Source organism: Periplaneta americana, chromosome 10 (assembly GCF_040183065.1).
Source record: "Periplaneta americana isolate PAMFEO1 chromosome 10, P.americana_PAMFEO1_priV1, whole genome shotgun sequence".
In the NCBI taxonomy this organism is placed as follows: Eukaryota; Metazoa; Arthropoda; class Insecta; order Blattodea; family Blattidae; genus Periplaneta; species Periplaneta americana.
The window spans coordinates 148,797,509-148,811,389 of NC_091126.1; the positions used below are offsets into that span (position 1 = coordinate 148,797,509).

Below are 13,881 nucleotides of genomic sequence, written 5' to 3' on the forward strand. Positions count from 1 at the left end.
GCATTATCTGAATTTTGTACTTTTCTATTCTAATATATTCTATTTCCCTCTTTCACAAATTTTGATAAATTATACTGTACTTCTTGCAATATTTAAGAGGATCATTACATTGCAACTCATTACATATAGATTCTTCTTTTTAATATATGAGATTTTGAAGTCCCTGCGTTATCTACATGTTTTAACTTTTGAATTTTTTCACAACATTGAGTGGAGAACATCCACTGAAGTGATTATGAAATTAAGTGAAAAATTCAATACATTTACTCTTAATATCATAGTACCAGTATCATATATGTTTTTCCAAGATTCATTTTTTAGACATAAATGTAAATAATCACTAGATCCAGCATTTACGATCCTTTCTTAGTTTTTAAATTAATATTTTGAAATTGTTCAGTGACATTGGAAACACTTAGGATTTGTTTAACATATTCAGACAAGCCATTGATTATAGGTTCTGTCGAATAGGAATTCAGTCTAATTCTGTGTAGAAAACATTTATCAATGGCTGTGCTACTTCAGTTTGTATGCTGTGGGAAAATGACTCTACGACTAAGGTTTCCAGTTTCAAGGAGTGAATTTAATTTACTTTTACGGAAAAGTTCCGAGAGATAATCTATGTTTATGTCACTACAGATCACAAATTCCATATGAGATTTCTAAAGTATTTTCTTTACAAATTCAGTGTTGGCTATAAATATTAATAAATAATGTAAGAAATACGAATGATTGTAGTTATAAGTCTGATTTACATTATAAAAAGCAAGAAGTTACATTCCTCGGCATTATTCGAACTTTCGATGTTTGGTTTTGCCGTCCAACGCACAACCACGGACCTATTCAATGCTTATGTTAATAACCTACAATTTAGCTGTATCAATGTGGTGTCATACCTTGGGGTTTGTTTACTTAATGTAATTAGATTTAATTTGATCAGTTTCGCAACAATTGGACTTCCTGTTATATCCTGTTATTTAGATATTTAATTTAGGGTTGATTTATTAACTCTTACTATGCAAGATGCCTCTTATTTCAATAATTCTATATCACAAAAAATAGTCATTGTCTACACTAAAGTATTATTGTCATCCCTCATTTCTCATCGTAATGGCGAACCGACGTGGCATGAGACAGCGAGTTATAGTTCTAGTTGAGGCTGGATATGGGGCTAGATCTGCTGGCCGTTTGGTCGGTGTTCCTGGAAGTACAGCCGCGAGGTGGGTTCATCGTTACCAAAATTTAGGAGAGGTCAAAAATCGCCCTATTCCTGGGCGTCCGCGGATTTCTTCATTGGAAGAGGATGCTCTGTTATTCGAGACAGTTCGACAGGACCCCTTTCTGACTGCTAACGAAATAAGCGCAGCATCTAACATTCCCGGCTCTTCATAGACTGTGATCAGCAGGTTGAGGAACCGCGGTATTAGGAGCCGGAGGGCTGCGCAAATGGAAATATTGGGGGAAGCACAAGCTGTCGACCGTCTTGCCAATCGCTACCAATCGAGTGGATTTCGATTGGAGAAATGTAATTTTCTCTGACGAAACAACCATCTCGAGTGATTACGAAGGTCCTGTCCGTGTCTATCGTGAGGATGGTCTCCGACATGACCAGCGCTATGTGCACCGACGTGAAAGATCGGGGCGCTTTAGCATATCGTGTTGGGGGTGGATGTCTTACGATGGACCTGGCGTTATAGAACGCATCGATGGCCGGTTTAATGCGGGAACTTACAAGCATATTCTGGAAAATATATTCCTTCCCTCCGCCCGAGAACATTTTCCCGAAGGAACATTGCTGTTCCAGCAGGATAATCATCTCATGCACTATGCTGCAAGCATTCAAAGATGGTTTCAAAGGAGACCCGAGATCGAAATCATTAATTGGTCTCCGAAGTCATTTGATTTGAATGTCATCGAACATTTATGGGCGGAATTGAAAAAGAGAAGAATAGCCACCTATGCCCACCGACGCCCTCGAAATCGAGACGAATTGTGGGATCAAGTTGTTGACACCTGGGAAGATCTCGCCGAGGTTCAGAACTTATTCCACAATCTCGTGACATCCATGCTGGATCGACTTAGAGCTGTAATAGAAGCTGATGTCATGTGGACAAGATTTTAAGTTAACAGGTCTCTTTTTGTTTCTTATGATTTTTGTTTGAGGAAGAATACTTTTAACATCCAAGTAAGATTTATTTATTTTGACGAGGTTCAGCCCACTTGTAAGACCCAGAAATTGGGCATAAATTATTACATATTTTTCTACAAATTAGACAGTCGAGGATCTCTGAAAAAATTAATTACACCTCAATAAAAAAAAAAGTTTTACCCGGGATCGAACACGAGACGTTTCGGTTATACATTGGAACCGACACGCTACTATATGAGCTACAGAGACAAGACAGTGACAGCAGCAGTCCAGAATGTAGATCCCTTAGCTGGCATTTGCCATTCGGTACAGTGAAGCAATGATATTTTGTGACTCGAGCTATGTTGTGAAATCCTGGCCTTAAATGGTAGTATTCTTCGTGATCCTTATTCTGGTCCTTGTCCTTGTTGTGGTCCTTGTAACAATTCTTTACTATTTGTCATGTTACGTATCGTTACGTGATATCGAGTGAACCGCGCTGTAGAACTTTAACTTCCGACGACCAAGAATCATCTCATTCTTTTTAAGGGTAACTGTACATACAGGTAAGAATGAAAAATTATTGCCATGAAGGTGACGCATACTTTCACCTTATAAGTTTTACGAATTCCAGATTGCAAATAGCCGATCAAGATCTCTGATTCAACATCCCAGAAACATTCCGACATTTTGAATGTTACATGCAGCACAAAAAAGTTCTTTCTCTTCTCTAAGGTCATTGTTTTCAACAGAACGAAACTGTATCATTGTTTTCCGTGACCTCAAAATCAGTCACCAAAATTATTCTTTCTGAAAAAGTGATTTACAAATTAGACCTCGTGGCAAGCAGCAATCCAAAGTCCGTACCATGAAAAACCAAAAGAGTATGCCAAATCAGAAATGATGTGAAGAGCATAATCATTGTTACCTATAATTGGAAGGGAACTGTTCATCTTTAATCCGTAAGAGAAGAGACAGTTAATCGAGATTATTACAAATATGTTCGAAGTCGCTTATGGGCGAATATTAGGCAAAATAGACCACACTTGTTGCAGGTACACGATTTTCTACTGCATCGCAACAACGCCCAAACCCACACAGATTTGTCTGCTTGAATCTCCCCGAACATAAGCAAAATAACTGTCCCTAACCACCCACAATCACCTAACTTCACACCATGAGAGTTTTTTTTCCTGCGATTAAAAAAGTGCTCAAAGGACGCAGATTTGAGAATATTAATGAAACAGACACAAATCAGTGAGTACTTGAAAAGGTGCAAAAAAATCAGTTTCCAGGGATGATTATAAAAGTGGGGGGGGGGGGAATTCTAAGATTGTAGTGTCGCTGCAGAATGGAACTTCAATGAAGGAGCAGCAATGAAAAATATAGAGTTGTCATTTAATTTTTATTAAATAAATGCCGTCACTTTTTCACTGCATCACATACATTAATGCTATGTACAATCCAATGGAAACAGTTTCTCATCTAGCCAGATTTTTACTGGGAAATAATATTGTTTGAAAGTTAAAGATTTCCTTAGAAATGGAGCCATAATAATTATATCACTCAAGCTGGATGTCATGTGAAGAAAGTCTGTACTCGTACCATTAAGGTGACACTTTCTTATATATTTGACACATTTCTTAACATTTCAGTAGCCACCAGCATACCTCAGTTGGCTGAGACACTTGCCTGCCGATCTGCAGTTGTGCTCGGGCATGGGTTCGATTTCCACTTGGGCTCATTACCTAGTTGTGTTTTTTTTCGAAGTTTTTCCCAACAGTAAGGCACATATCAGGTAATCTATGTTGAAGCTTTGGCCTCATCATGCCAAATACCATTTCGCTATCACCAATCCCATTGATGCTAAATAACTTAGCAGTTGTTGCAGCATTGTTAAATAACCAAGTAAAAAAAATTCAGTACTTTTTTGTATTAGTTATTAGCGCCGAACAGCTGGCTATACTAAGTGGGACCATAAAAGAAATTAAACATCTTAAAGGAACTTGAAATGAACTCTGTACTAGCAGACATATGTCACTATCAAGATAACTGGCATCAGCATGCGAAGTTTATGTCTAGGATGAGAATCCCTCGTGTAATCCTACATTATCAACCTAGATATGATGTTTTATGATAGATGGATTTTTCCAAGTGAACTTCGGTTCCAGGAAATTAGGTAAAATCTTCTTCCGTCCCCTTCTATGACTAATATGGAAGGAATTTGTCAGACCAATGTTTGTCTGCATGAGAATTTTTAATAGCATTTTGTAGTTTCTTTGGCATTTTTCATTTTTAGTACTGATATTTTTATTTTAAATATAAACAAAATATTTGCAAAGCAAAGTCAAAAGACGTAAGTCAAAATAGCATTTGTGGAGGTGTATCAAACTCTACAATTTGGAATTTCTCGTTAGAGATCTTTCCTTCTCCACTCTGTCCTAGAGTAGTGATTGACAGAATTTTTGTCATCACACTTCTCTAGCTGAAGAGGTGAACTGAAGCCGAAACAGAGAAAATGCAAAACAACAAATAGAGTTTATACTCTTAAAATACAAGTTTGTGTTTTCACGGATCTTTGCCAAAGGTTTAATCCTTTGATTGCATTTATAGGAGTTTATGGTTAATTTAGGCATTTTAGGTCATATAGAATTTTAATAGAGGGATCCTGTGTACAAGAAAAGTAGAGATATCTGAATAGCATACATCTAAAAGTAGCAAACAAAACAGGTACGGAACTAGAAAGCCATTTCCTACGTATGATCTATTAATTTTCAGTTAGAAATAATTATATTTCATATGCAATATTCTCGGTTGCCTTGACTTACACATACTGAATAGAAGCAAAATCGTCAACTAAAAAGGAATCGTCGTACACAGACTGACAGACAGAAAAAGACAAGATGCCTGAAACCTCTTCTATCAAGAATATGGAAAGCGTGTTTTTCCTGGAAAATTTCGAAATAAATTTTATTGTAGTGTCAATACATGAATTTATAATAATAATAATAATAATAATAATAATAATAATAATAATAATAACCCGTGCTACAGCCTGTGAAGGGCCTAGACTAACCAGCCGGCTGCTGGCCTCACGTCCACATACCGAAGCAGAGGTGGACGATCATCCAACCAGAATGGAGGTATCATGTGGTTACCACAATGATCCTCCCAGCCGTTATAGCTGGCTTTTGCAACCGGATTTCGCTATCTATCATAGCTCCCCAAGTGCATCACGATGCTGGGTAGGCACCGGTCCCATACACTGGCCGAAATTTCATGAGAAAATTTCTTCCCCCATGAGGGCTCGAATCAGCACGCATTCCGTAACGCTAATCCTAGGCAGGATGCCTTAGACCATGATGCCACAGTGCGGGACAATATATGAATTTACAGTTCATATAATGAGGCAGTAAAGAGAATCAGAAGTTAATGCTTACATCTAATTAGAAGAGGATTGTGGTTTAATACAATTTCTTCCAAGCATTGTTACTGTGGAAACAGAAGTTCCTAAGTGTAATATGCAATGAATTTCTATAAATTACTTATAATTTAAGGAAGATACAATTAAAGGAAGAATAGAGACATACCAACGGATTTTAATTTGAAATAATCTGCACAATGATATAGGCTCTCACCAGTCAAGTAAGACACGTCCTTTACTTCAGGCACTTCCATAAAGTCTTTAGATTCTCTCTTCTTCAGTTCTGGACTCTGATACAAAGAGACCTCAATTTTTGGAATAGGCAACGAATTACTACGTTTTCTTGGCTGCTGTTGGGTGGACGCATCCTCATTAATCTCGCGCAACCTAAAAAACAGGAAAATAATTACATTTTCAATAAGTGTGTATTATAGGATTTTATTATTTCTATTGTTACTATTATGTAGCACACTAGTACTAATAATGGTAGTAACAGTAGTAGTATCATTACTGCAATCACTGCATACACAGTTTGATTTAATAAGTTATCATAGAATACTATGCAAAAATAATTTATTTGTTATAAATAATTAAAGACTCTTATCTTCTATTGATCTTGTCTGATGATCTTTTTGACTAATCTACAGGCTTCTTGAACGGTTTGACTAATGACAAGATGATAGGTAATTCAGAGACAAGTGACAAGTTGAAGAAAATCTATTTCTTGACATTTTTTCACAAGTTTGTCAAGCGACTGTCAATTCATCGCCTGAGTATCTGAGTGTACCATGTCCATCAATGTTCCGAGAAAACAGAGAAAGAAACTAAGAATGCTAATTTCACACATTTCACTTCTCTCTACAAAAATGTAACATTAATATCATGTACTGTAACTATCACGTAGTGGCATAAATATAAGTACAGTGAAACTTCCTAATAACGGACACAGCCAGGGCAAAAATACATATCCGTTATTAAGAAGTGTCCACTGTTTAGAAAATATTATAAAAATCATTACTATTTTTTATATTCAACACTACACTTATTTTACATACTGTATATGAATTTATATCCTCACACAATCCAATCAATCCAATATGTTACTGTACAAAGTTTTGAAAAATAGAATACTGTTCTGAATATATAACAAACTGTACTGCACATTATAATATGCATTAAAAGAAACTTACATTTTTGTTGCAATCTCTGTACATTTTAACATAATATAACATAAAATGTACTGTTCATTACATTTTGCATTAAAAGAAATCTACAATTTTTTTTTTTGTAATCGTCGTATATTTTAACAAATAACAACATAAATTGTATTGTAGGCACTGGTACATTATATTTTGCAATGAAAGAAATTCACAATATTTCTCAAATTTTTTGCAATCTTTATACATTTTAGTTTCAATATGTATCTCTCCGCTATTCAGAAGGTAATCATACCAAAAATTGCTTTATGAGACTGTCCACATCTGTTATTAAGAATGTCCATTATTGGGAATATTTTGTTCCATAAGAATGTGTGTATTTCTGCAGAGACTTTTCAAGATGTCCATTATAAATAGATGTCCGTTACTTGGAAGTGTCCGTTATGGGAAATTTCACTGTATTAATCCTCCTGCTACCAAGTATCTTCACAACTTACTGCTACCAACGGAGGTAATACAATTACCCCTATCAAAATGATATACCGATCTTTATTAACCATAGGAAATATAAACAATTTCTGTGTTATTGACTATAGACTTACAAATATATGTAAAAATGTTAGTCATTCTACTTTTAAAAATACAGAATGATTCAGAAGTCCTGTTCAATTTTGCTGAAAAAATACACCAAAACTAATTAACTTCAGATGTGTTACTGGTGACACTACGAGGTAATATACATAGTAAATTTAAATTTGTCTCCTTTCCATTTCAAGACAAATTCCTCAATGCTGCATAATTTTGACATGGTGGAAAACACATTTACAAGCAATGACTATAACATAAATCGGAAATCATTTCAATTAATCATTGAAATTTAAATATTAGAAGACCATATATACAACATTGAGCATCTAAAAAACATTTGTCTTTAAAAAAAGTCAAATTTATTAAAAATAAATAAATAAAAATCTAAAGCTAATAAATCAAATTTTAGTTTTCTGTTGAAATTCAAATATTCGAACACCACATATACTATAATGAGTATCTCGAAAAAAAAAAAAAAAAAAGGTTCGAATTATTTCTAACAAAATTACTTTCAGAAAAACCATAACAAGCAGAAATAAAATATATGTCACGATAATATAAATAAGAATATAAAAATTGTTATAAATGACACAAAATAAAATAATTTGGAAGCAGACAAACCCTCTCTGTTTTCCTGGAATTTCTTAATGGCATATTCTAGAACAAAGTTACAAAATTAAGGTGATAGTACATCTCCTTGCTTTAGCCCGGAGAGAATTTGAAAAGCGTCAGACAGAATCTGCCCTATTCAGACTCTGCTGTATGTTTCACTGATATACATTTTAATTAATCGAACTACTGTAGCTTCTTGGGAATACCAAATGCAGTAATAATATTATAAAAAACTTCTCTCTTAACCGAGTCATATGCCTTTTTTAAATCTATGAATAACTGATGTACTCTGCCCTTATACTCCCATTTTTTCTATCTGTCGAATACAAAAATCTGATCAATAGTCGATCTATTGCACGTAAAATCACATTAATGTTGAAAAATAATGTATTTCTTCAAAATCTTAAAATAAATCGAAATTAATACCACAATACTTTCACAAAAGAAGAAAATGAAGAACGACCTTTAAGTCACTCATATGTACAATATTGATATGAGTAGGAAAAAATATATGCAGGAAATATGTATAAAAGAACATAAATGGAATTATAGTATAAAGAAAAATGCTAGCTCTAATATGAAAGCGGATAAAAAAAATTGGTTCTGTAATTAAACTGATAAAATATATTTTCCAACACTATTTCCTCTTTCCACCTTATCTTATGCCCTTGAAAAAATATCCATAAAATTTACCTATGGTAATAAAATTGAAGTGCCCAGTAGACACCCTCTTCTTGCCACTGAGAAATGAAAAGACAGCGCAAAACTGCCACATCTAGGAAAGTGGCTGCACATAAGTCCACCACACCTGTTCCATGATTGTTTACTGGTGTTTTGGTGCCCTCTTGCTGCTTGTTACTGCTCAATGAGTCTTTGTCTGTAGAAGACCTGAAATTATTAATGGAATCCGACTTTTTTACGAACTCACTACACTTCCAATTACATATTTTGGTTAATTCTACCTATTTCGACTTTAATAAGAAACAAAAAATATTCTATCTCGTATCTTTTATGCTTTTGTTACTTTACAAGTTTCCATAGTGATTAGATTAACTTATGGGTACACTACATTACAGTAAATTGTGTTGGGCCTTGTATTTATCAGAGAGACAAATGAAAGTTTCAAGCTAAAGAAACAAAGATTCAACTCTCAACAAGATTTGTGATGGCAAAATGACCGTGTGGGAGATTTTCATTAAACATTGTCTCCACTGCCATTACCATTTCATATAAATTTGCTACCTTATTATCTTAACATCTTACGTAAGTTAGTTGCTTTTTTCGTTAAAAAGGATCATCAAACAAAAGTCTGAACACCAAATATCATGTCAGATGTATTATTCCGTTTAATCAACTACATCATTTTCATAGGCATCGACTCCAGGGTACTTGTTTGGATACTGTGATCATCAAGTCCTGTTGCCCCAGTGAAATGTTTTTGATAGCATCAACAACGTCCTTAAAGATTCTGTTGTATCATTACTTGGGAGTGAAACTGTGACAATCAGTTGAACCATAAACATAATTACTTTCGCGATAATTTTCACTTCCTTTGTACCTGAGGTCATCCAGTCTAGTCATTCTCAATGCTGTGTTTGCTGGTGACTAAAACTGTGACCCCTTTGTGTTGAAAGTGCACAATGGCGGCCTTGGATTGAGTTTAATAATTATTGTGTTAGTTTTGAGAGTGATAACAAACATGAGTAGAAATAAAAAAATTAGACTTAATGCTAAGTGTAATATCGTAGCTGAGTATCACACGAGTACAAATACATGTCACTCGATAACTCATGCATCCCTTCCTGTATCCGTGCTTAAAATGAAAAGTTGGCACCTAATTATGAACGATATCTAAAAGACACATTTGAATTTCATACCAGTACTCGTCGAAAAAATTAGTCTTACTATATATATTCATTGCTGTTTCATCTTCCAAACATATGATTACTTACTTATGGCTTTCAAGGAACCCAGAGGTTCACTGCCGCCCTCACATAAGCCCGCCATCGGTCCCTATCCTGAGCAAGATTAATCCAGTCCCTACCATCATATCCCACTTCCCTCAAATCCATTTTAATATTATCCTCCCATCTATGTCTCGGTCTCCCCAAAGATCTTATTTCCTCCGGCCTTCCAACTAACACACTATAATATGCATTTCTGGATTCACCCATACGTGTTACACGCCCTGCCCATCTCAAACGTCTGGATTTAATGTTCCTAATTATGTCAGATGAAAAATACAATACATGCAGTTCCGTGCTGTATAACTTTCTCCATTCTCCTGTAACTTCATCCCTCTTAGCCCCAAATATTTTCCTAAGAACCTTATTTTCAAACAACCCTTAATCTCTGTTCTTCTCTCAAAGTGAGAGTCCAAGTTTCACAACCATACAGAACAACCGGTAATATAACTGTTTTATAAATTCTAACTTTCAGATTTTTTGACAGCAGACTAGATGACAAAAGCTTCTCAACTGAATAATAACAGGCATTTCCCCTATTTATTCTGCGTTTAATTTCCTCCCGTGTGTCATTTATATTTGTTACTGTTGCTCCAAGATATTTGAATTTTTCCACCTCTTCAAAGGACAAATCTCCAATTTTTATATTTCCCGTACAATATTCTGGTCACGAGACATAATCATATACTTAGTCTTTTCGGGATTTACTTCCAAACCTATCGCTTTACTTGGTTCTAGTAGAATTTCCGTGTTTTCCCTAATTATTTGTGGATTTTCTCCTAACATATATGTTAGTATATTTAAATAACAAAATAATGGGTAGGTAATAGAGTAAGTACAATGGTCTGGAAATGTTGCACAGATGCCCAAAACACAGTACCCAAGCAGAATGTGGAAGTATGATGTGAGGGTCAAAGACCAAAAGGAAAACTGTGATCCAAGTAGACAGACAACATATGAGAGATGCTCAAGGAGAGGGGAGTTGTGTGGAGAGAAGCAAAGACTCGAGCTCTGGATAGAAAGAACTAGTAAGCTCTTTGCAAACCTCGACACCGATAGGTACAAGAGGACAACAAAAAAAATAAAAAATACATCAGAAAAGTAAAACTTCATATACATGTGGTTAATGTACATATCTCTGATCAGTTTCTTGTAATATGAGCAGAAAGGATGTAAGTTTGGAATGAGTGACGTTTCAGACTTCAGCCATGTGGCGTGGCAGCATTAGCATGCATAACAGAGAAGATGGTGATCATGCCACAACAGCATGCTCAGTATCTTGTATGGTATGCGAAATTTTCGAGTGTTACACAGACCCTGGGAGCTCTTAGACATCAGAACAACTGTCAGCATGCCCCTTCACATCGAGACACTGTTAATTGGTACAACAGCCAGCCAGCCCTAAAGTGGATGTGTGGTACGGAGTGACCTGTGAGAAACTCTATTGCCCATTCTTTTTTGCAAAGGAATCTGTTCCTGCTGTCAATTACCTAGATATATTTGTACATCTTCAATTACAGGAAGATGGGGTACTGGACACAATTGAAGGGTGTATTCGCAAAGTGACGTATATCCAATTTTTTAATGTTTTGAGTTTAGCATAGCAATACATTGAGAGAGTCTTCCTTGAACATAATAAACAGAAATTATTTCCAAAACGACGTTAATTTCGGTTTGGAAAGCAACAGAATATTGATGTTATTTCCAATACGACGTATTTCCATGCTGTTTTTATTTCCACTGACCCAGTAGGAATGCTCCATATAGTCACGTGATCACGTGATGTATCATGGCGAATGCTTCTTACTCTGCTTTGTGTGATTGCGATTGTGTGCTTATATGTGTAACATTGTCTTCAAAATATGCGAGGAAAAAGACTCTAAATCCATCAGAATGGAAATAAAATAAAGAAAAATCTCAAAGATGTCTAAGTTATGGTCGCCCGCCAAGACTCGGGCATAAACATAACAATGGACATTGCCAAGCTACAAAATTAAATGTACAAGACATGGCATGATTCCATTCACCGTTTTATTCTTTCAAGAGTAAAGCAGAACAAGTCAATTTCATCACAAATTCTATTTTAGTGCAAAAAAAACATCAAGACAAGAACCCAAGGTGAAAAAACAAATCGCATATTTATTATAACTTATTATGTGCAATCAAGTGATGGGAATAATATGAACCATTCAGAACAAAAGTGGTGTAATTCAAAATTGGGTAATGAGGTTTAAAGTAAAATAAAGCGCAAAGTAGCAATTAACATGGCCTTCTTGGTATCCACTTACTACTAATATTTTAAATAAATTCAATATTAATTGCTACCTTGCACTGTATTTTACAGACTGTTTGCTTTAACCCTCATTACCCATTTCTGACCTACATCACTTCTGCTCTGAATGGCTCATATAAAAGTACGTTGTGCAGCAATGTGTAGCATTCTGCAAATAGATCCAAAACGGATAGAAAGACTTGCTGCATTTTACTTCAAAAATGGATACACAAGAGAAGAAACAAGGGGAGGTAAACGGAAGAATCCAAGTAAAGATCTTGAGAGATCATTATGGTATTAAAACCATTTGCTACACATCTTTAACTGTTCAAATGGTGCACATATAAAATACTACAGAAATGATTTATTTATAGCCATAATACTTCCAATTATTTAAAGAATGAATAGAAAATCTCAAAAAAAAAAAAAAAAAAAAATGTAAATAAAAGGTTTGTTTAATTTAAAAATGACTTACATCCAAGTCATGTGATCCCAGTTCCACCAATCCCAAGAATGTGTGATTTTTTCCACTTCCGTCAATAGATTGGTAATAATGGACAGAAGTACAAGAAATATTTTAAATTGATCTTTTGTGAACATTGTTATTTGGTGGAGAAACGTCACTTTGGAAATACACCCTTCAATTATCTTTCAACAGGATGGCACTCAGTCACATTGGGCTCTCACAGTGCAGGATCATTTAAACCAGACATTCAACAATCGCTGGTGCGACCATGGTGGAACTATCCCATGGCATGCGAACAGTCCAGACAACTCCTCCAGACTTTTTTTGTGTGAGGGTATGTCAAGTCATAAATGTATGCACAAAGACCACGAAGAAATATTACAGTGACCTTCGAACAGATCACTACAGAAATGTTGCATGCCATGTGGCGCAACATGTCTGCATGGCATGATCTGTGCCACATCCACAATGGCAGTCATGTTGAATGCTAATGTGCTGGAACACAAAACATATGACTCTCCTACACGTGTGTACAGTAGAACCTCGATTTTCTGTCACCCTATTATCCAGGTGTCTTTATCTCACTTTCTTTTTTGTTGCAGGAAAAAATATGAAGTACTGTACATTATGTTAAAACGCATTTTTTCTAGAAAGGGTTACTACAAGCCTTTATCATTACATAGTATGTAGTAGAAATGTCTTTGCTGTCAGCAACAGAACAGAAACAGTTACTTGTGGGAAGGGGTGTTTTTCCCCAACTTGTAAAATAGTCACTATCTGCTTTCAAAGAAATGACCCCAAGATCTTCCACACAATTGCAAACCCATGCATCGTTCAGTCCTTGTCCTATTATCCAAGTTGTAGGCAGAAGTCTTCCATGGGTGTCAAAAGAAAACATGTTGTGCTAATTCTCATCAAAATAAGTGCAAATAATTGCGTGGTTTGGGAAAAGAGAAACTGTGGCTCATGTCACATCAGAATATGAGATTGGCGTTACAACTGTGCGCAATTTAATAACAGACATTAATAAATTATGTACTGTTTGTAAATCCACTACACAAGACCTCTAATTCTGTGGTGATTGTGTAAAGGGAGAGAAGCCATAAAAATGAGTTTGGAGATAAATGAAAACTAAACTTCGAACCCTTATCGCAAATAATTTTCTACACAAATAAAGCGCATAAAATGCTAGTATTCTTTGATTTTTGCACACTCATTTGTATAATTTAACTTGTGTGTTCATCTGGGGAACAAAATTTCATCTGCACAA

The 13,881-nt window shown here is 35.3% G+C and overlaps 1 protein-coding gene across 7 annotated transcripts in view; it reads right to left on the reverse strand.

Annotated features, from left to right (window-relative positions):
* LOC138708093 (protein unc-80 homolog) overlaps window positions 1-13,881 on the reverse strand; it is a 240,615-nt gene that overhangs the window by 143,496 nt on the left and 83,238 nt on the right. For all 7 annotated transcript variants that reach the window (XM_069838258.1, XM_069838261.1, XM_069838260.1 and 4 more), the window contains 2 exons: window positions 8,603-8,797; window positions 5,767-5,939 (listed from right to left, as the gene is read on the reverse strand). In XM_069838258.1, the coding sequence (XP_069694359.1) occupies window positions 5,767-5,939; window positions 8,603-8,797 (368 nt within the window). The remainder of the gene's footprint in view (window positions 1-5,766; window positions 5,940-8,602; window positions 8,798-13,881) is intronic.